This window comes from Thunnus maccoyii, chromosome 18 (genome assembly GCF_910596095.1).
Source record: "Thunnus maccoyii chromosome 18, fThuMac1.1, whole genome shotgun sequence".
Lineage (NCBI taxonomy): Eukaryota > Metazoa > Chordata > Actinopteri > Scombriformes > Scombridae > Thunnus > Thunnus maccoyii.
Window position 1 is genome coordinate 16711621 of NC_056550.1, and position 23930 is coordinate 16735550.

The following is a 23930-nucleotide window of genomic DNA, read 5'->3' on the forward strand; positions in this document are numbered from 1 at the left end:
GAAATATTCTAATATTCTAATATAACAATGACACTTTACTATTTTACTGTAAATCAATTGTGTTTTCAACGGCAACATAGTGACCATAGATAATTAAATAGATAACTAAATAACACAAATTACCCCACCCTTTTGTATTGAGAAAAGGCAAGACTAAATTAAAATCAATAGGTCTGTTGGTAAAACAATTATAGTTCCTGTGGCATATTTAATATGTACATTCAGCAGCATCCTGGTTAAATCAAACAATTAATAAAAAAAATAGCTGTTTGCATAGGCCTGCTGTATGAAGCATTTTATGTGCAGGAAACAGTTGCCTGTCATACCGGAAGTGTTCTGTAGGTGGAGCAGCCTGCACGATGTTGTATAGGTGACATAATACACAACATTAAACACGTAAAACCAAACTCCAGAGGACAAATGGAAAAGAAAAGACAACATGCTGCCGTGTTGTTAGGTGGTTGCTGACTGTACACCGATGAAGAAGTTAGCTAGACATTTGAAACATATCATCTGGGCAGTTATGTCACAAACAGTAACCTTTTGAGGGAGAAAGGCGTGGGCACCTGTTGAACAAGTCGACCTGTGCCGAAGTCTACTGATCTGTGGTGAGTATTTTATAGTTGAATCACAGCTTTTCTGACACTGAAAAGTTAAATGAAAAAATGAAAACAAACTGATGTGGCACAATATAAGACAAAGTAGCCTACAGTAACACTTCATAAGATAAGCTTTCATCCCTCTCAAGGCAATATTTAGTAGAGGCAATTTTGGCCACAATTACAGCCTGAGTCTTGCGGATAGGTCTATCAGCTCCCCACACCCCCACACCCCTACGTCCCCCATTCTTCCTCTCTAAAACTGCCCAAGCTCTATATAGTCGCATAGGGACAGTTGAGTGAAAAGCAATTTTCAAGTCCTGCCACAAATTGTCATTTGGACTGAGCTCTGGACTCTGGCTCTGACCACTATAGTATATTTTGTAGTCATTCATGCGTATCTTTATGACATTATGTTGGGTGTCGTTGTCTCGCTGGAAAATTCATCTTCAGCCAAGCTCTCTTGCAGGCTGCAGCAGGTTTTCCATCTACTGTGGATTCAACAGTTATGAAAATCCAGTAGCCTATTTTCAAGGTTTAATTTTGCAGAACTATCTGGATTGTCTTTTGATGTGAATGAGTGGTGCAAAAGAAATCAAAGGAAAGCAGAGAAGATAATACCTAACCTTGTAATTGTCAAGTTCAGTGTTTTTCCAAATGTGTGGGTGTATTTTTTTCATAAAAGAAAATCAAAAAGTTATTCCAGTGCACACCAGGATACTAGGATAAACACTATTTATTAAGGGATTACATTAAAAAACAAGTTTTTGTTTTTTACTCAATAAATAGTGTCTATCCTAGTATCCTGGTGTGCACTGGAATACTTTTTCGATTTTCTGTCATTTGCCCTACATCAGGTGGCACCCAGGAAAGAGGCACTGCTGTGCACGGGGTATCTTCATCTTTTTGTATTTTTTTCATGTTGAATAAACCACAGTCCTTGCACCAGTACGGTCACTGACATGGAAAATAAAATGGTAAAATACTTTTGTCAAAACTGGTTCACAACAATGTACATAAAATCTTCAGTTCAAATTCAGTTCAAATCCTAATTTACTTAGATTATTCAAAATATCTGATTGTTCAGACACTGCACAACATGTATTTCTTTGATCATTCTTTTTTTAAATTACAGTGGTCATTATCAAGCAATCTTTTTGCACAGTTTGGCTTTCAGCCTAGTCTAACAGCAGAACAAATGTTGCTGATCCTCAGCATCTGTCAGGACTTTCAAGTCAAATTATATTACAGAGTATCTGAGCAGGGCTATACTGCACAGATTACAGCTTGCATTGAAGCTATGGCAGGAGAAACTCAACCTAACAGTTTTACAAATGTATCTTTTTTTCTATTTCCAAACAAATAAACAGAACATTTACATTTCTGTCTTAACTGCACCTGTAAATCTGTGCTCATTTGCAAATGCTTTCATTAGAATAACTAATTACACCGTAGGTGTAAAGCGGCATTGAAATACCATGATGTGTCAGAGTTGCTGGGGCACAGTCAATTATGTAATTTTATAAAGTGCTCTTGAGTATGTTTACCATTAGCTGATGCAAACACACGTTGGCTTGCATCTTATTTTGCAGACTTTTCAGAAATTTCTAGAAAAACTCCTTCCATATTTTTTAGAAGCTAATAAAAATACTGAAGCTAAAATGCTTCATCATGCTTGGTGTAAGCACTACAACACCACTGCAAGCTTCTGTTCGCAAGATGAACCAGAATTGTCATGTACGACTGACATTAAATAGTTTTTTTGTCTACTACAGCATACATACCTGTTCTGTAAATCACTTTTCCTTTGCTCTCCTTTGAGAAAAAAAAATCCCAAACCAAAAGAAGACATTTATATTTTAAATTATTTTTTCAAGTTTTGCATTAATTTAATGAAATACCGTTCTGTTATCTGCCCACATAGCTGGAAACATTATTTCAATACAGCAAATCAAATCTTGCATGAAGCAAAAACGTGGTGTTCTATCCTAGGCAGAGCAGATGGTCACACTGAGCCTGATAGCATCCTGCAACACAACACGAGAGTCACAGAGCCACACAACAATCTGCATTAGCTTTCTCTTTGTGAGAGCAAATGTAAAAAAAAGAAGTTTATCTAGCCACATCTAGAAAGAAGGTATAAATTGTTACAACTTCCAGCTAAAAGAAGGGAGAACTTGGTCTATGAATGTGTGCCTTTTTTTTTTTTGCTCTTGAAGCTTCAAAAAGGTGAGACTTACTATCTAATCTGCCTCTATAGATTTCTTCAGAAGGGTGAAGTTGAAATCGACTCATTGTATCCACACTGTGGAAGACATCATGAAGATGTGTGGGCAATGTGATGCACCAACAGAGTGACAGAAGGTAGGAAATAAACTGCTGCTTGGTTCATACAACAGAACCACTTCTTTCTCCTCTTTACTCTTCTACATCTGTTGTTGTTGCCAGAAATGACTCTGGCTTGCCAGGTTTGTCTATGTCCGCTGTCTCATTGTTGTCACTTGGATAGTTGGATAGTTCAGATTGTGTGTGGTCTGTCGAGGCTGTGTTCTGTTAGTTGAGCAGAGCCTTTTGACCAGCAGCTGTCTGAAGGGACTTTTCCCCATTTTCTTCTCTTTGTAGCTTTGTATTGGTTGGAGCTGGGTGCACTGGCTTTACGATGTTAACAGGATTTTAATGCTCCTTTTGGATCCTGATTAAAAGCATGAATTAGACCTATTTTGACTCTTCATAGGTTGTTTGTTGTGTTTCTGCAGGCTCCTTCTTTCCAATTTCAGTTTGCAGGGTTTCAGTCGGGCTTTTTATCCCATTGTCAATAGTCTAATTTGGGCGACCACACTTCACTGCCATACTCTGGAAATTGTTTCATGATATATAGTCCTCCTTCCTTTGACTTTGGCATCTTTCAAAATGAAATGGCCTGTAGGTGTAATTTGTGTTCTTTGATGTCTTCACTGACATCTTTGCTTTATCTGAAAAATCATGATCTTGTTCCTTTCAAGATTCACTGTCAAGACTAAGTTCTGGCAGAATATCTCTATATAAAGCAGCTGTTATTGCAATGCGTTTTTAGATGGAACCAGTTACATTAGATTAGATCTGCAAGCAAACATTTTTGTGAGTGTTCAACAGATGTAGACCAGGGAAGTCTGAAGGGTGTGAAGAGAGACAGTGAGGCCTGCTGTCCAATTATTTGGTGTAAAACCAATCTAACATAGTTTGCCGATGACATGATGTTGAAGAGTATGTTTTGCAGTTGGGTGTGGCCATTCAGACTGAAAATAGTCTTACGTTAAAACAATGCAAGACGCTGCATTGGTAGGGGTGAGTTGTTGCACGTACCAGTGAGGCGTGAAGTACAATCCATGAAGTCCAGTTTGAGTAAAAGTTTCATGAGTTAGAAGGCTTAACAGTGCTCAGAGGTTTATGGGAAGTTATCATAGCAGCAATTATTTTATCTTTTCTTGCAATAATGTACCAGATATGTGTGCTTGCATATATTTGATTTGCCACCGCAGCAACTTCCTGGATAACGCTGTGTTTTGCACTGGCAAAGGTTGAGCCAGGTTCAACTTTTTTTGCTGAATGACACTGTTATTTTTTTTGCTGGAGGCCTCCGCATTGCCCTCCACTAGAATTGGCTTGAATTTTGGATACCTCTCTGTCTTTTTCCATTTCTCGATGAAAGTGGCTTTTTTGAGGACATAAAAATCCACAGTGCATTTCCACTGAAGCCTGTACACCATTCTGTCATCTTTGCATTTATTGGTTGTGTGTTTTATTGAAATGTCACAGCTGAACCAAGGAGCTGGCATAATTTCATATAAACCTATTTTGCATAAAAGCTTTGTTTAGCCCATCCTTTTAAATCAGAGTTTGATTTCTGTCTAATGCTTATATTTTTGAGTGAACCGCTTTGCTAGATCTAATAAAAAAAAAGTCATGGGTCGGAAAACCCAGCACAAATAACACCATTTTAGTGTTGTGGCCTGGCTGCAGGCAAACTTAGCCAGTGTTGCAGTATAGCACACAGGGGAAAAAACACTGCCAGTAACACATATTTACCTCTAGTCATCCATTCTCACCAGTGCTCTACAGTTTTTCACACACACACACACACACTGTAAGGCAGACAAAAGGGGAAACTCCAGTTAGAAAGGGTGCTTGCTTGAATTGAAGACATTTTATTTAGTTTCAGAATTATTTTACACTTAGTTTGTAAGTACTTAATTCTTTGGTGCTCTCATTCCCATGGTAGACATTAAACAATTAAAATGCTTCACTAAAAGCAAAGTAACATTAAAGGAAATAAAGAAAAGTTAATCTGTTCAAACATCTCCAGCTCAGCGAGTAGTGTGTAATGATCAGGGCGAGTGAGCAGGGCATTTATGGGCTGTGACTTTCAAAGAAAATGTCTGCCAGTGTAATTATAGAATTAAACAAGAGGAGGCAATCCAGAAGCAAAGAATGTTTTCAAGAGAGACAGCTGAACCTTTTAGAGCAAATACTATACTTTGTTGTCAATCGTAATGAGATAGACAAACTATGAGGACAAGGTGATGACATGGAAGAAAGAAAGACTGACTGACTATACATTCTGTAAAATCATGTCATTTTTTTTCTTGAGGGTATATAGATACTGTATTCTGCAGGGGACAGCTGATACCAGTTCCTGTTAAAATGTTGGAGTTGTTGAAAGTGGTGACACATGTTAAGGGGTTGTGTGTGATGGCTTTCCAGGTGGTTGCCCTTGTAGTGATTGCAGTGCTGGGTTCGGCATTTTCACAGCACTTGTCTTTATGAACAGAGAATGAACTAAGAGAGGTACACACTGCCACCTAGTGTAGTGAATGGAAACATCTTCTTAGTTAGAGCTACCACACTGATCAGACAGTCCTCTCTGCCTTTTATTTATGGTTGACTGTGCTCTGGTTGAGCAATTAAAAATAGCTGCAGAGAGTAAATTTTTGCATTTTAATTGCAAACGTCTGTTCTTAGTTTATTTTTTTTGACAAAGTACACAACATAGTGAATATGTTACTGGGCTCATCGGCCCTTTTCAACAGACATTGGCTGACAACACACCCTATTTACCATAAAATGCACTATATTTGCCTTCCTTTTATGCTTTATATAGTGCCCCCAACAAAAATAAGTCCATGGCATGTACACCGCATTCTTCTGACAGTCCCACAATGCAGTGTGTTGGAATTTATTGATACATAAATGACCGTTGTGTGACTCGACACCTGTCAGTGATGATGCAAAATGACAATGTTTAATGTTTATTTGTATGGGGACAAGCATATAGCATGAACTGATGATTCATGAGTGTCTAAAATTTCAATTTACTGCTCACTGTAGAGTGAACTATTGAGTTTCTATTGTATAGGGATTAGTGAATGAGTCAACAAGGGAGTGATTTCGGACACAGGCATTGTGACTAATTATAGCAGGAAAAGCACAGGTGTAACTAATCACATTAACGATACCTCAGTTCCATTTATGTCTCGTCATGCTGTAAGCCAGCATGTGCTATATCAGGACACTGGAATTGGCACACCTAGATCGGATATAGTCATCTTCTCTTTCTCAGTTATCAGTTTCCCTGCTTTATATATCAAAGGATGTACTGTGGAAAAAAAGGCTTATATAGTATAATCTAATATGACATTTCCTGGCTCATATTATTGAGCCCCAATTATAAGACTCCTTTTTCACAGAAGACATTTTTACTTGTAACAGTAGCAAAAAAAAGTATGGGAAAAAGTAATGATGACTGAATTCCATTTAGCTGCTTTGGTTTCAGGTTCCTTGTACTGGAATAGGACAGAGAAATTGTTAATATTTTAGTAACACCTGTGCTTTTCCCATGACAAGTCAAAATGTCTGGTCCGAAACAGGTCTGTTGGGTCATCTCTGCTGCATGTCTTAGTTAATGATAGCAATTAATACATTGAATTCATTATACATGAACTATACTTATACAATAATGTGTGCACGTTTTTCACTTCACAGCACCAGATTTGGGTTCAGTATGTTGCTAAAGGACACTTTGACATGTAGACAGCAAGAGCCAAGGTTCCAACCACCAACGCTACAATCATGGTCCAACCCTCTCTGTCACCTGTACTATTCAATCCTTTATCCACAGGATTTGTCTACAGGTTCAGGTTGTCCTCTTGCACACCGACATCTGTGCCTTAAGTCTGGGCAGGTTGCACCCTTAGCAATTTGATGGGTGTCAGGAGTATGTAACCAATTCAGTGAGTTAAAATACAAAAATTTCTTTAAAAGGGTCAAATAGAGGCTACTGATCACATTCAACGAAAGCAGTGTTGACAAGGTTGCTTAAAGGAACACTCTAGAATTTTGTGAAATATAGTTATTTGCTGTCTTACCCAGAGGTAGATGAGAAGATTGATATCAGTATCAGTGGGACATTCCTGGCTTAGCTTTGCACAAAGACTGGAAGCAGAAGGAAAGCAGACAGTCCAGCTCTGTCAAAGTGAAAAAAGATGTTTTCCAGCAACTCCAAGGCTGTCTGAAAGAGCAGTCAGCTGTTTCTCTGGAACTGTAATCAACCAGCAAACACTGGACAAACATAGCACTCATTTCACAAATGGAATTCTCTGCATCTTCTCATTTGACTGCAGGTAAACAGACATTATTTTGAGATTTGTATATTCAAAACCATTTTCTTCTGCAACATGTTTTATAGGATGACACTATTTTAATGGCCTAATGAGTTTTCTGATGCCATTTTTAAAATATTCTGTGTAATTTTTCAAAAATATCTGTTATCAAAATCCATCATAATTTCTAATCTTACCACCCAACTCTGAACATGGGAACCTGGTATAACAGGATACAGAGTGCAGTATGGTTTAAGGCCCCGAGGCAGAACACCAGAGAAGCACTTTCTGAGTTCACACCTGGTACATTAACAATGCTATATAATCCATAACATGCTTTAAATGTGCTCCCCCTTTGGTTTCCTGCTTGTCCCTATTATTGAAGTATGACATTTCAACTGATGTTCTTTGTTTCTGAACATGTCTGACCTCTATTTCCATATGTGTTACACATCTATATCAGGTTTCCAACCACTAACCCTACAATCACTATTCAACCCTCTCTGCCACCTGAACTATTCAATAACAAATTTCACATTTTCATGATTTGACATAAAATTATAGTCCCAAAGTTTTCAAAGATATTGTCAAGTTTTTATTGTCATAAGCATTTTCAAAAATCATATCAGAAAACAAAATGAAAAACAAACATCTATATAGTATATTAAATACATCCTAAAATATGGCCAGAGGCTCTCTATAGAGCTGATACAGCATGCATAGGTGACCAAGCCTTTAAGACATTGCTTTCTATAATGTTTCTCTAGTAGTTGCAAATTGTACACATCACAAAACCATTGATTTAGACATTAAACTTGAACTATTGCATATTAGATTTTTTTTTCCTGGGAAATAACTGACAAAAATCTACAGGATTTGTCTACAGGTTCAGGTTGTCCTCTTTACTGCACACCAACATCTGTGCCAAGTAATTCTGGGCAGGTTGTGCCCTTAGCAATTTGATGGGTGTCAGGAGTATGTAATCAATTAAGTGAATCAAAATGCAAAATGTCTTTAAAAGGGTCAAATAGAGGCTACTGATCACATTCAACAAAAGCAAAAAGTGTTTGTAAGGTTGCTTAAAGGAACAATCCAATATTTTGTGAAATATAGTTATTTGCTGTCTTACCCAGAGGTAGATGAGAAGATTGATATCAGTATCAGTGGGACATTCCTGGCTTAGCTTTGCACAAAGACTGGAAGCAGAGGGAAAGCAGACAGTCCAGCTCTGTCAGAAGTGAAAAAAAGATGTTTTCCAGCAACTCCAAGGCTGTCTGAAAGAGCAGTCAGCTGTTGCTCTGGAACTGTAATCAACCAGCAAACACTGGACAAAGTGAGTGCACATAGCACTCATTTCACAAATGAAATTCACTGCATCTTCTCATTTGACTGCAGGTAAACAGAATGCAAACTAGCATTATTTTATGATTTCTATATTCAAACACATTTGCTTCAGCATCATGTTTTATGGGATGTCACTGTTTTAACAGCCTAATGAGTTTTCTGATACCACTTTTACAATATTCCAGTAAGTAGGGTTTGTAATTTTTTAAAATATCTGTATAATTCAGCATTATGTTTTATAGGATGTCACTAGTTTAATGGCCTAATGAGTTTTCTGATGCCACTTTTAAAATATCCTTTGTAATTTTTCAAAAATATCTGTTATCAAAATCCATCATAATTTCTAATCTTACCACCCAACTCTGAACATGAGAACCAGGTATAACAGGATACAGAGTGCAGTATGGTTTAAGGCCCCGAGGCAGAACACCAGAGAAGCACTTTCTGAGTTCAAACCTGGTACATTAACAATGCTATATAATCCATAACATGCATTAAATGTGCTCCCCCTTTGGTTTCTTGCTTGTCCCTATTATTGATGTATGACATTTCAACTGATGTTCTTTGTTTCTGAACATGTCTGACCTCTATTTCCATATGTGTTACACATCTATATCACAAATGTATTTCAGTGTTTGCAGTGATACTGCCTGAAGTCCTCTTTGGATATATATTGCTCAGCATCGCTGAGGTGTTTGGGACAGTGTGGTCCAAATGTGCCAGTCTGCTTCATTTGCTACATAACGTGTTGGGTTTTTTTTTTTATAAAAGCTGTAAAAGGTCCATTAAGATGAATGAAAACAGCCATTCTCTGTCTTTGAAGACAATGGTGCATTACCTTTTGCTTAGAGTGACATTAGTGACCATGCTGTTCTTATAGAACATATCAAAGTTAAATTACATAATTTAAAAGCTGTGAACAAAGGTGGAGGTGTTATTAACAGAAACTACAGAATTAAGATCCCGATAAACATAGTAGACTAAGGTCAACTAAACCAAATTAAGTTTATTGTGTGTCTTACCATATTGATCTGTCATTGTCTACATTTGTTTTTAATTGATTTTCAGTTAGTGAGTGAGAGTTGTTCAGGAATGATTTGTCGGTCTCTGCCCAATTTGTATCAATTTTGATAGACAGAAGATATTTGAAGATATTTAGTCTGTTTAGAGTGGAATTTAGCAGCATCAGTAGGACTAAAGGTTCCTTTTTTCCATTCATGGCCATGCTTTCTGAACAGGCTGCACAGAAAATATGTCAAAGGCATTCAAAAACAAATTGAGTTAGGCAGCAACATACTTTGTTAAATTTCTCTCTGTTCAGTCACTGATCAGTGTGGCTGCCCTCTAAGAAATGTACTTGTTGCTGTGCCTATATTGAACTGTCTGAAAGGTTTGAGTTTGGGACAGCCACTGTCTTATTCCTTATTTGTGAAATTACACATTTTGATATGGTATGTATTATTTGATGTTGGCATTGACATTGTCATTTGAAAGACAAAATATTTAACATTTACAAGAAAAACCACACATATCTTCCTAAAGTGTTCACTTCTTCCCAATTAAAAAACAAAACAAAAAAGGGATTGGGCACCTGCCAGCTAGAGTGAAATCAGGCAGGAAAATGTTACTGTTAATGTCAGTCCACTTCATATGAGCTGATCGAAGCAGGTCCTGCACCCTGCCTTCTTGTGCCCTCTTTGAGGACACTGATTGAAAAGGATCAGTACTCCCAAAGAGAGGATGCATCAACAGTTGGACCATCACCCATAAGAGTGCCTCCCTGGTCTCCACGAAGGTACTTGCCATTGGAGCCCTTGATGGCGATGCGTCCGTGTTCCAGAAACTCAAGGAAAAAATCCTCCGGCTTCTCTCCATCTGAGCACACCAGGCCACTGCTAGAGACGTACCAGAACTTTTCATTCACACCTGTGGAAAGAAGATATTTTAGCCATTTGTTTGGGAAAATAAGCATCTGTTGCTGTAGTCGATGTTGATACATTAAAACAGGATACAGAAATATATAGATTGTTATGCAGAAATTTAGTATTTTGTGCACACATGAAAACACTGACTTTTGACATTGTAGGCGCCATCGTTGAAGATCAATGAAAAAATGTCATAGACAGATCGATTTGCATCCAGGGTATTGGAATTCTTGTGGTGACACACAAAGCCATTCTCTCCACGAAGGATCAGCATGGGGCGGTTGATGAGTTTCATAAGGAATAATTCATCATCACCTGAAAAGAAGGACAAATACTTTCATCCATTGTGAATAGATCATCAAAGCAATCCCTGTGGCAACATTTTCAAACAAACACCACATTGAATTTTAAGTGGCTTGCCTGTAAGTACTTACCCACGGTATCGCTGACAGCTGAGAGTTGCCCATTCTTCTTTGTACACACATACTTCCCATTACTTGCTTTGAGTGCCACCCTCTGTCCTAGCCACTCAATGTCAAACATTGTATTGACCTCTCTGGAAAAAAAAAGACATGGATGGGCAGATGGAGAGGTTCAGGTAAGAGATATGTGAAAACATACAAGAAAGCACTTCTCTTAAAGCTACAAGAGCTACTTACACCTCTGTTGCAGTGGACTGGATCTCTCCGTGAGTCACTAGAGTCCAGTAGGATCCTCCATTGGTCCTGAACATAGACTTTTTGGTCTCCTTGTCAATCTCCATCTGGAAGGTCTCCATGTCTGTCTCCACATCTTGATTGGCTGAAATACTCACTCCTGGCGAAAAGGGAAGAAATTGTACCTTTGTTCAATAGAGAATATTCAACAGAGAATAGAGAATATAATGTTGCATCCTCTTGAATGCCATTTGCCTCCTTTTGAATGTCATTTACTCTCCCAGGCATTGCCAAAGAAATTCATGTGCATAATAGTAATCCAACATTTAATTACACCCATGCTATCTTTGTTGTTACACCATTCAATACAGTGTCCCAATACAATGACTCATTTAAGGCTTCGTTCTCGTAATATAGGTCTCCATATATAGGCAGCAGGTGTTGTTAGGTCACATAGCATTTTATTTGGCAGATTAATAAAAATGTCTTGTTGCTATTAATACCATGTATTAACATTAATTGCACCTATAGAAACCACATCACGTTGCCATCCACTAATTTATTCAACGTCTTTCCCGAATCATATAAGTTGCTTTTGTAATCTCATTTTGATATTCAATATTAATCAAGGGTTCTAGCACAGAGGTGATAAAATTGTTCCCTTATCTAGCAGGTGTCACCGCCTGAAGGTGCAACAAGGTTGCATGGTATTGCTTAAGGGTTCCTGCTAGGCAGATGAGCCTCTAATTTGTGATCTTGTCTAAGAATTCAAGGGCAGTTTCAAGTAAAATAGGAATGCTAACTTTTTCATGACACATTGACCCACTTCTCATGGTTACTTTCATGGATTCGTGGAATTTAATCATACTTATTACATCACACTTTATTGTAACTAACAAAATGGCAATTTGCGAAAAGTACAATGCAATGGTAAAGAGATGACAAGTTTCTTTAGATGTTCAAACCTTTCACTTCTACCTTTCAAGCCAGAAAGATTTGGATTGAAGTAAACCTCATATGATCTGCTTTGCATATGCTACAAAAGCAATTTTGCAACTAAGGCTAAACCCAATACAGAACATCCCGAATTTGCTTAAAGTTGTGCCCATCTTTTCTGTCTGTCTGCCAGTTAGCGCCCTGCTCTCTAAACCTGAGTGCCTCACTTGCAGCCAACCTGGTGTTATATACTTAATCCACATGTATTAACTCTGTCTGGTGGGGTGTGTCAGGTGGTGGAGAATACACAGACACATATAACTGAACTGTGTCTGCTGTAGTTCAAATTAGATGCCACAGAAATATCCTTCAACCTTTCTCTTAAGCCTGTTACAACCCTAATCCCCCACAGTCACCCCTCCACCCTTCCTGTTCATTCGCTTGCTGTAATTCCCTGAGTGGTGAAATGCAAATCTGTACTGCAGGGCTCACTAAGCAGCTTTCAGTGCCTTGTTCCTGAAAAAACATGGAACTGCCACAAGGCCAAACACTACAGTTAAAAATTGTATTTTTTTGCCCTATATTATGAGGTTCAGGAGTTTCAGATTGTTGAAATATTGCCCTGATCGTGACCTTTTTAATGCTGAATTTTATTCATGCATATGCATAATGAGTACTACAGTCCAAAGTCAGTTTAAGAACCTTATCTCTTTGCTTTAATAATTCATTTGCATTGTGTAGCTAGTTTACAACTACTCCAGTAAAGATGTCATTCAATAAGGCTCATAAGAACTGTCATTTGTTTTAATTGGATTTTAAAGCTTTAAAAAGCTGCAAGAGAACACATTTTTTTCTCACATCCTTCCACATTGTTTGCATGAATGCATATACAGGATAGTTCAGATCACAGCAAGCAGGCTGACAAGAGGCCTTGTAACTGTGGTGTAGCTCCTTTTGTGCTGCCACCTCATCGCCACACTGGCCCACTATAGATCCACATAATTTGGAGAATTTCACTCGATGGGTGACAGTAAAGAGCGAGTAGCTGCAAGGCTTAAAGTCCATTGATGGTAATTGACACCCATGGGGCACAGATCTGCCCTAGAGTCATTTGCACGCTGCTTAATCTTCAATGGACACACAGTGAAAATGACAAAGCCCATTACCACAATTACCTCCACAGTATGGCTGACAACCATTCTGGATCCAGCATGTAGACAAGAAAGGCAGGGCTTTCTCTCACTAGTTTCTAAATGTTACTGGTTTGCTTTTTTAGTTACTGTAATGTAACTGTAAAGGTTAAATAAATCTAAGCCATTACAAGTTCATTTGAATCCTTCCTTACTTTACAGTGTGATATTTGAAGTCACTTTCTTATGTTGACAAAGCCCAGCAGTGCACTGCTCCACTCAGGAACATATTCTTTGTTAAAAGGTCCACCATGAACTCTACTGTACTATGTTAATTTAGCAATTTTACACAAGATATGGTTAGACTCTTAGCTAACCAGCAATACCTAAAACGGGCAAAATACAACTATCTTTTTATCCATCCTGATTCACTTTTTTAACAGCTTCCTAAAACTCTTATGGATATGAAACTGAGAAATTCAGTGAAACAGAATGCTGAATGGAGACAGAATATTGAACTGATTCTGGGGGGACTACTTATCTGAAATCAGCAGTACTGAAAAGATAATTATTGCATTTAATCACAGACTGAAAAGAATCTGTAGCAAGGATATTCATTTATGCAACATTATCTTACAGACAGAATAGCAAAATTATTGAAGTGTTATTAGGAAATGATAGTGCGCTACACAATAGTGCCAAAACACAATGCACTGCTTTTTTTCCTCTCTTAATGTGTCATCTAACCTCACATGCTAACAGTGTGTTGGTAAGACTTACAGCAGCTCCATAATCATTGCAAAATCATAGAGCAAATTGTTGTGTTTCATTTTGTAAAAGGAGATGCATTAACCATGGTGGTATATTCATAATTTCTTCTTTCCCTAAGTGTGAACAGCAACTCATCATGGAGCCTCTGAGAGTAGTTCTAGCTACAGTACCAGTCAAAAGTTTGGACACACCTTCTCATTCAAGTGACTAGGGAGGTGTGTCCAAAATTATTCAGTTTTGTGAACAATGTGATTACAAATCTCTTTTTTGTATCACAGACTGATTACCTTGCTTGACCGAGACAAATCTTTTATTAGCAGCTTGGAAAACTACTTGTGGATGACTCTCCTCAAGGTCAAACAGCTCATCTTTTCCAGGCTTGGAGCATCGGCCAGATCGCAGCGTTCCTGTGGGACCCACTGGGGACAGATATTTGCCATCACAGTCCTTAAAGGCTAACTTGCCAGATTTCAGCTCCAATGTGAAACTAGTAGTATTGGTGTTCTCCTTCACAAGTTTGCCATCATTGCGGAGGAAACGGCTGTCACAGGTCTTCAGGCTGTACTTGCCATCCAGGTACACCAAGGTGACCAGAGAGTCCACCCCCCAGGGAATGTTGCTGTCCACTGAGATCTCTCCATCTGAAGCAGACAGATGGGCATAGCGCTTTCGTGCCACACTGAGCAGGCTGGCCTGTGGGTGTAAAGCCAAATGGACGGCCCACAACTCTTGTTCCCCAATGGCCTGAGCAAAGCAGGACAGGTAGTCAGCCGAGCCTCCAAAGTAACGCAGGTAAGGCTCTGATTGGAGTGCCCAACGACCATCCGATTGGGGCACAATAAGGAAACGACAGTCAGGGTCAGGCTTCTCTGCCCCACATGTGATCTTCCCATCTTTGTCAGAGGCCAGATAGCGTCCCAGATGGCTGCGGAGGAACACTACTTGGCCATCTTGCTCATCCTGCTCCAAGGTCCAGATCTGTTTCTTCTTCATACTGATGCCTGAGGCATTCACCTTGAAGCCAAAGGCCTCAGCTGTCAAATAGCGGTTCTCATAGTTGATGAGGCCAAACTGCAGCTTCAGGGCCCTGTTAATTCCGTTTGTGGGCATGCTTGACCAGGCCACACGTTAAGATTGCAAGTAAAGAGGTTTAGGACAAACAAGGGAAAGGGTAATATGCGAAAGCAGACATGAGACTAAAAAGAAAAAAATAAAATTCTTGACTTCTCCACTTCTTCCGTCTCTCAAGTTGTAAATTAGCTCCACTTATCTCCCTTGATGAGTTGTTTTGTGTTCCTTCCTTCTCCTGTCACTTTCTCTCTCTCCCCAGAGGGCATGCACAGTCACTTGCTCTCAGTTCCTTAATGAGTTAGGATTAAAATCAGCAGGACACAGCACCTCAATCCAACAAGCCGCTGACGTCACATACCAGTGCACCAACCACGAATCTCCCCTCCTCCCTCTCCTTCCCCGGTACATACTCAGCGCAGCTTCATTCTCTATCTCTTACATATCTTCCATTAACTCTCATTTCTTCCTTTTCTTCTCTGTCCTTGTCTTCCTTCCCTGTAACCCCCACTGACACACTCATTTGTCAGCCTCGCCCCCTATTGGTTCTCACTCACATATTTAGGACCATATACTAACAGCCACACCATCCTACTCTAGGATTATCCTTGCTTTGATCTGCTGGTGAGCCACAGCCTAATTGGAAAATGTCCAGGGAGTAAAGGTGCTTTTGGTTGCCCCCCATGGCTTCTCCCTCTCCTGTGATTCCCTTTTCAAACTGATTTTGTGTAAGATTAATTGAGTTTGTCATGCGTTGGTTTGTGTAAATATAAGCACAACTTTTCTACCCATGAATAAGCAAGCTCCTTGTTAAAGACTTGATGTAAAGATTAAAATTGCATTAACAAAGAGCCTCTTTCACATTGCATTGGACCAGGGTTAATGTACATGGTTGACTGATTTGGAAGCATATTCTTAGCTTCCAAAACACTACAAAGGTTTCTTTATGAAGGTATGCCACATGCAGTTTCAACATAGCAACATTATGTTTGCTCCAAGTCTTCAGATATATTTAAATTTGTGAAGTCAGTGAGCTTAGCTAAGAGGAATTTGAATAGCACACATTTGAATGAACATGCATTGCCCATTTGCCTTTCCTTCACTTTCACTTTGGTTGATTCTAAACCTTGGTCTTTCTAATCCTTCCAGACCCTCTTCTGTTATTCTGACTGTCAATTGATAAGAGGGGACGCAACTCCATGTCCCATGACCTTTGTCACAGTGCATACTAAGATCAACCTTTGTAAGAGCATTACCACCCTCTTTTACCAAGGTTCCTGTGGATGCTGAGGGTAATGCCATGGAGATCTGTATAATGTAAATACCACCTTACAAAACTGTGTGATTTTAAACTATAGTACTGCGCAAAACCCTTAGGCTATTATTTCTGCTTAATACTCTTTAATGGCAAGTACTCTCATCTGTTAGCCCTGACAGTTCCGAGTGATTAGCAAAGTGATCCCAGAACACCATGGGGCTAACACTCTAATGTTAATCTTAGGACAAAGGTTAGTTATAGCCCAATGCTAAATATAAGGTGTTTGTGCAGAATAAACATAGGCTATGTAGGATATTGATGTGTGTCTAGAGGGACTTAAAGGACTGTATCCCTCTCATGGGAGTTAGATTCTCACTGTCACACAGGATGAGGAGTTCAGTATCTGGAAAGAACTTGGAGCAGAACCACTGAAGCTACTTGTTGAAAGGAACCAGTTCAGGTGGTTCAGGCATCTAATCAGGATACTTCACAGACCCCTTCCTATGGAGGTATTCCAGGCTAACTGGGAGGTCCAGAGCACATTAGAAGTGAAAAGGCCGAATTACACTTGAAAATGAATTAGCTTGTATGTGTCATCCAGCCATGTCTGATGGCAAAACTGTTTATAGTTGTTCTGAAAGGCAGTGTGAGAAGACTGCCGGTCTGTTCTTATGTGTGAATGGTGTGATTAAAAAGCCAAACAATAAAGACCTTCACACCTTCATGTTAACTCCAACCTATCCATCATTCACAAAGATTTCTTTTGTGAGCAAAACATTATTTTCAATGTGTTTCCACCCAATGGTCACTGGGTGGCAGCATTGTCTTTTTACCAGTGAACAGTTCTGGTTTACTATTACAGATGAAGTCAATTGTCATATAGATCTAGATAAAGTCACTACAGTGACATCCTGCAGTTGAAATACTTTTCAGGGTATTATTGTAGAAAGGATCCTAACTTCATTCATTTGTCTGTTTGCCATCTGTCCATCCGCCCAATTTTGTTCATGGTCATAGTTGGATGGTAAGTCTCCAGCTATCAATGACCTTGAGATATAAGACACAGTACTGACATGGCCAATAGTATTGTGTAGTTTTGAAACCTACATTTTATACCTGGCAGTCCATGCTGATGGAATATACTAATTGATTAACCAGATGTATCAGCAAAAATGCATCAGCAAAATTTCAGAAAGTGGCACTTCACAAATTCTACATCTCAACATACTTTACAGTCTGTGGTAACAGTTGTATAATGAATTGTTTTCTGTGGCACTGGAGGAGCTTTGTAAAGTCTTGGAGAACAATTTAAGTGAGATCTCTTTAGTAATCTTGGTCTGGGCTTAGAAAATTTTAACGGGAAGCCTGCATCACAAAAGTGGTTGTTTGGAATTTGAAAGACATGAGTGTTTACCTGGCAGGGGGGTCTAACAAAAGACACTATTGAGCTGCACAATGGAAAGTGTAGTATCTGAACTTTTTGCTTGATATATTTTCTTTAAAAACAGTTTTTAAATACTGTATATCATCACATTTGGAACTTAATATAATATAACGAAATCAGACATTCTTAAATTTATGTCAGCTCTTCAATTGCTGGAGAATTTTGTGACTTATCACAAATTAGGAAGGGTTAACACATTGTGTGTGATACTAATTCACCGTATTGACCATTTTATTAGTGCAGCCACATTACAACTTCTTTTATGAATATTATATATTTTTGCATTGCAGACAAACAAAGAAAGTTTGATGTGCATGAATGCATGCATACAGCAATGATTCTATGGTTGAGAGAATTGATTCATGTCCAGTAGATGTCAGTGTTGACTATAAATTCTAACTGTTTTTCACTCACAAATTTGGATTCTGAGAAGAATCATTCATTTCTCATTCTTCCTAATAGAAAGTAGTTGCTTGGCTGGTTGAACACAAAACCAAGCCTGATTTAATTCACAACTCAGTCCAGCAAATAGGTATTGGACAGAATCTCCACCGGGTTTTTCTCTTCCTGAATAGGACAGTGCCTCAACCAATACATGTGCTTGAGTTTCCAACTATTCACTTAATCAACACAAGGTCATCAGAACTATTGTGTTAATGTACAATAATATACAATACAATAATATCATAACTTTGTACATATTACAGTATGTTTGAATGTCGTTTATCTTTAAACTCATGTTAAAAGTTTTTACATGGTAGCAAAATCCATGGATACATTATCACAAAAATATGAATAATGAACAAGCAACATGACACATTTGTTGTAAAATAGAATGACACAGTATTAGCAGTATTGTAGTGAATCATTAGGAAGGTAAAATATGGAATGTTGTATGTTGCTGTATGATTTGTATATTATAAAGTGATTAACTTGCTTTCCTGCTTCTTCTTGCAAACACGAAAGGAAAAAAATGAAGAAACTGTTGTGGAGATGTACGGTACTGTAACTATGCACTATGCATATGCCATGTGTCTCTGATGATGAAGCTAATATTCGACTAATGAGGACAGTCTTTCTTCTGTCCTTCTGGTGCCCCTATCCCCTTGTAAGTCTGGGTTGCTTGGCACTCCAGGAACCTTATGAGCAATAACTTTACATCACTTTAACTGTGATGGTCCAGTGGCCATGCCAAATTGCATATTGTGGCTTAAATGTCTTAAATGTTTCTCTCTCACTCTCTTTGTTGGTTGTCTCTCTGTCCTTGTATCTTTCTTTTTTTGCACTGTTCCTCACTCACTTTCCTTGTGCCATATCCTCTGCTGGAGTTACTGATTAAAAAGCAAGTCAGAAAGAATGATAAAAAATCTTTGCTGTTTGCTGTCAGAGAAAATGATTGAAGGAGGGGGGAAAACTCAAATAAAATATCAGCGGAACGCATTGGTTCCTCGCAAACACATAGAGATATGCATGTGCACACGCATACACATACTGCATACATGCACTCACACAGATCAAATGGTGAGCTGAGGTCTCCCCCTAGGGCATGAACATGGATTAATGTGCCCAGCGCGATTATTTCATTTATAACTGTCCTGGACCTTTTCAGATAAGACCATTTTTCAGGTTGCCATCCATTAGCACCTTTAGACTGCATCTATTAGCCTGCCAAGCACTCAGAGTGCCATTTAAAGGGCCAGCAACCTCCCTGTTTAGCTTGCATTGTAAAGCACTTTAAAGAGAGGAGTCAAGGTTGTCTAATGGCACATTGAGCCTAACTTACTCCCAAAAGACTAAGGTGCAAATGTTTTAAATAATCCAAAAATGACACCTTGGTTACCCCAGAAAAATCCATGATGAATGTGAAGACAGCACAATCATCACAACAAAATAATTCACCTATTCAGTTGAGCTCAGTTCCTGACTAATTCAATATTATTACGTCTTTTAAACAGTGATTGTGATCAGAATAAACTCATTGCAGTTTCTCCAATAGGATTGTGTCCTTGAAGTGGCTGAAGGTTCATAAAATCAAAACTGTGTAACTACCACCCTCACCGCTCATGTCCTATATACAGTGCACTGGTCCAAAAATGTCCTTTCTTTGCTCTTTTGTGCCCCTGTGGGACCCTCCTGCTGCCCCCACTAAAACCAGCAGAGGAAAACGGTCCGTGAGATATGCAGTAAAAGTAAAATGTAAAATGGCTGCATTGGCTGAGATTCTCCTTCCTCAGCAGCTTGGTGCTCACTGACCCCATTAATCCAGGTGTTCATTCATCTACAGGACGATCCTCCCACACACTGCTAACGGCTCACCCCACTGTGTTTGCCCAGCCCCAACCCAGCCCGGCACTGGCCCTCTTACTCCTGCTCTACCCAGTGTAATGGGGGCTACCAATGAGCTAAGTATGGGCTGCCATATAAATGAGCCTTGGTAAATGTCAAGCCTTTTAATTCTCAGTTGTAATGCCACATTTGTTTTGTAGGCTGTCATTTGTTTTTAGAGTGTGCCAAACTTGTTAAACCACTCCCCCCCCTCCTCTTTTTCCATGGAGTGAAGACAGAGAACTGGTCATGCAGGGAGAGAAGGTGGTATAACTTAATTGGAGGTTATGTTGCTGTCAGTGCAATACATTATTGACAAAGATGCCAAGACTCTCAGGGAAAGCAGCCTGTAAATAGGTAAGCAATAAAAGCAGTTTCTCATTGATTAAACTGCAGACTGGTGGACACTGTGTATGGCCATGTGGAGACTGGACTCTAGTTTCGATGCAGATAGAATGAGTTTTAAGGGACAGGAGCGCTCATGTTAATGCCATCCTTCGCCTACTGGCTCTGACATCAGGGCTAATATGAGGCCTCAGCTTCGGCCATTCTGACAATTCCCTGTCTGTTTCATATTAAGGTGAATGATCATGTGAATTACAATGACAGGCATGTGTGTCTGTCTGTGGAAATGTGCTTGTGTGTGTGTGAGCTGATGTTGGAGGATGTGAGCTTGCATGATCACTTTCCTCGTGTCTGTTTTTTGTTTGTGCCTGTACGTGCATGTGCATGCATACATGGTAATTTATGTGCAAAAACATATGTTTCAGGGCCTCTACATGTTGGTCTGTTCACTCAAAAGTTTAAATACCAGCTCTGCTGTTCTTTAAGAGCCAGACATACATCGGACTGCATTTCTCCTCCCTCACTTTTTACTGCATTCCCACACGCAGAGATTGTAAAAGAGAGTGATTTACACACAAGTGAATAAATACTGTGGGTTGGGGATACAGTCTTTGCGCTATACCCCTCCTGTGCTGATTCAAAAGCTTCAGTTGTTCCTGGCTTCCTTTAAGAGGGTCAGGGGGGCATGTTTGTTTAGCGTCCCGGCAAAATCTGTTAGTGGGATTGTTAGTACAGTAGCCAGGGGGTAAGAAAGGAGGAATAATCTAAAACAGTGCAAGTACAGGACCTTACGGTGTGGTATTCATCTGAGTGTAGACAGGGATTATAACTGAAATGTAAATTAAAACAAAATCACCTGTTTTGTCATGTAGGACAGTTAAGAATGGGGATCAAAGCTATGATGGCAACTCATAGCGACAGGTGAGGTCAATACTGGCACTGATAGCTAATGAAACTGGCTAGAAGACAGCAGTTTAGGCCAGCAGTCGGAACAGAGGGGACAATGTGTGGGTGGGAGAGAGCGATAAAGAAAGGAGAGGGAGCCCTTATTATGTAGTGTGAACTCAGCCAAGCTGTATATCCAATGTCTGCCTCCATAAGCCCTGAGCACTTGCTATGTGTTCATCTACACAGAGATGCCATTTGTCCTAGCACGAACACACAAACACACACATGCACACGCACACACACACACGCACACACATTCCCCTCAAACAGACTACCATAGCTTGTCTGACAAATTGAGCACATTTGTTCACTGGAGAAATTTTCATTGAGCAACTGGGTCTTCTCTTCGTCTCCTGTTGTTTCTCATTCAGAGGTTTCCTCCCCTCTTTCCCCCGTCTGTGGGTAGATTGTTTACAGCAGGAAGTGCCTGGCATCCTCTCACTTGGCATTGGGAGATAGTGACTTGGCTGGTGCTAGTAGCCCAACATCATTCACAGTCCCAGTGCCTGCTTCAATGTAATTCATGTGCTATTGGGAGACATCCTTACCGGAATAGAGAGCATTTTTGTTGATTATTCCGTCTGTTTTTGATTACATCCTGGCTGGCCTGGGAGAGCTAGTGGACAATTTAGCTATCATTCCTAGATTGGTTAATGGGGCCCGGGCTGGAGGTTTATGTAGGGGTTCAAAACAGTGGGTTGGCAGAGATTTTCAGTTGTTACAGCAATGATTACTGTTTAGAAATGTTTGTTTTGTATTTCTCTTCCATGTGTGTGAGCGAACATGCAAGTTTGTTTGAAAGAGGTGTAAGTCACTAGATGTTTAATCCATATCCTGACTGTTTTGCCAGTCCAGTCCCTGTTGTTCACCCAGCTGTGCTGTTGGTGTGAAAGAACTGATGAAGGGCTGGTTAACCCAAAGTGAAGAAGTTGTCAGGAGACCAGGATGTCTTACACAGAAACATTTATTGAAGCTCGATCGAGGAGAACTGAGTTACGGTACAAGTGAAAACGCTGTGCAGTGCAAGTCAATTCTGCCGTCTACTTCCAGACAAGAGTATTTAAACCCTTCCCCAAACCCTTAACCTTACTATGTGTCCAAATAAGGTTATTCTTTACTCATCTATGCCTCTATTGGGTATTGAACTATAAACAAGACACTATGCTAACTACCATTAAGTGAAGTCATGGTAGTCTGTACACAGGTCACATGTGATCCATTCCAAGAGAAGACCAGTCTGACCGTCTGCACAAAGCACAGCATAACTCCACCCGACCTTGGTTATTGTAGGACGCATCCAGCCTTATCAAGACAGCTGCTTATCCCAGCCAACCTCAGTAAGCAAAGAGTTGAACCACTCTGCAAGAGACAGGTCATGACCTACTGCTCCCAGGACAGAAGATGACCAGAGAATTACCCGGAGAACACAGATAATTCCCCCCCAGATCCCCCCTTTTTGATTGTGTGATCAAACTTAATAACCATTCCCTTCAGAATTGAAGTCGCACTCACTTCCAATAATCTGTCATAAACACTCAACAAAACAAGTAAATATGTGAATCGCCATCAGTAATAATAAAACAGTATTCAATAATATTATACATTAATTTCAAACAAATGCCAATTAAAGCATACATAATTTTCTATAATAACTAAAAACAAGTTTTCATACTAACACATCAGGATCATCAATGATGATTTTGAATAATTTAAATATGTCATCAAGTAAAAATATTAATCATCACACAACCAACACCTACTTTCTCCGCAAACACCGGTACAATCACATAATATAGTGCATATAAATCAGAAGTTCAATATAAACCTAATGTAATAATAACGGAAAATAGAAAATAGAAGCTTAGGTAGACATGGAAATCTAAAAAGATTTTCTCTAAGTCCAACAGATGACATTTTAAGCAGATCTGAATTACTTCTTATCTGATAATAATAGCTAATAATAGCAACACAGATATCAGCATGAAAACACTACCTACTGATTGAAACACGTAAACTGGCAATATAAGGCCTATAACAGCTGAACATTCAAACAGTTTTTGTTCTCCAAAGTAATTATTGCAAGAAGTAATCAATACATTTACACACAAACATCATCATAATTAACACATTGTAAAGTCTTCAACCCATGCACTTTGCACACGGTAGAGGGTCACTACCACAGAGAGGATACTAGCACCTACAGTACAATGCATAGTGGTATGGAATTCATCTCTTGAATATTTTGTGGCTGAATATCCTGTGGTTGGGGATAAAGTCTCTTACAATGTCCCATTATCAGAACAGGATTGTCAAACACATTCATCTTCAGACATTTTATCATGGAAAGGAAAACCTGATGGAATTCATTCTTCAATACCTTGGTAGTCATAATACATCATCATTACATCATTACCTGCATTTCTTACCATCCTTTGAGGTGCTTGAATAGCAGCTTTTGTGACTCTACGAACAATCAATTTGACTACTACTACCAGACAAGACCACAGGAGAATTAGGAGGAACACAGACACTATGAGACTAATCAA

General features: G+C 39.2%; 1 protein-coding gene and 1 long non-coding RNA gene across 4 annotated transcripts in view; one reads left to right on the top strand and one right to left on the bottom strand.

Annotated features, from left to right (window-relative positions):
• Nucleotides 1-358: 358 nt before the first annotated feature.
• The window catches only part of LOC121884857, a 61406-nt gene continuing 37834 nt past the window's right edge, over nucleotides 359-23930 (top strand). For both annotated transcript variants that reach the window (XR_006092416.1, XR_006092417.1), the window contains exons 1-2: nucleotides 359-608; nucleotides 2860-2963. This is a non-coding gene — a long non-coding RNA (uncharacterized LOC121884857). The remainder of the gene's footprint in view (nucleotides 609-2859; nucleotides 2964-23930) is intronic.
• Nucleotides 10299-15151, bottom strand: fscn2a (fascin actin-bundling protein 2a, retinal). 2 transcript variants are annotated; one of them, XM_042393911.1, is made up of 5 exons: nucleotides 14284-15151; nucleotides 11163-11319; nucleotides 10938-11059; nucleotides 10651-10818; nucleotides 10299-10504 (listed from the first exon to the last, which is right to left on the bottom strand). In XM_042393911.1, the coding sequence occupies exons 1-5, from the start codon at nucleotides 15104-15106 to the stop codon at nucleotides 10299-10301; spliced, it is 1476 nt and encodes a 491-aa protein (XP_042249845.1). In that variant the 5' UTR covers nucleotides 15107-15151. The 2 variants fall into 2 exon arrangements, with proteins under 2 accessions (XP_042249845.1, XP_042249844.1); XM_042393910.1 differs by having other exon boundaries at nucleotides 10651-10837; nucleotides 10894-11059.

What these genes read in the sequence shown, in the direction of transcription:
- fscn2a (XM_042393910.1), bottom strand. Translation starts at nt 15,106, where the DNA reads ATGCCCACAAACGGAATTAACAGGGCCCTGAAGCTGCAGTTTGGCCTC. An exon ending in ATTTGTCTCGGTCAAGCAAG is followed by an intron (nt 11,320 to 14,283) that starts GTAATCAGTCTG and finishes CCTTTTCGCCAG; the next exon opens with GAGTGAGTATTTCAGCCAAT. An exon ending in TAAAATTCAATGTGGTGTTT is followed by an intron (nt 10,838 to 10,893) that starts GTTTGAAAATGT and finishes AATGGATGAAAG; the next exon opens with TATTTGTCCTTCTTTTCAGG.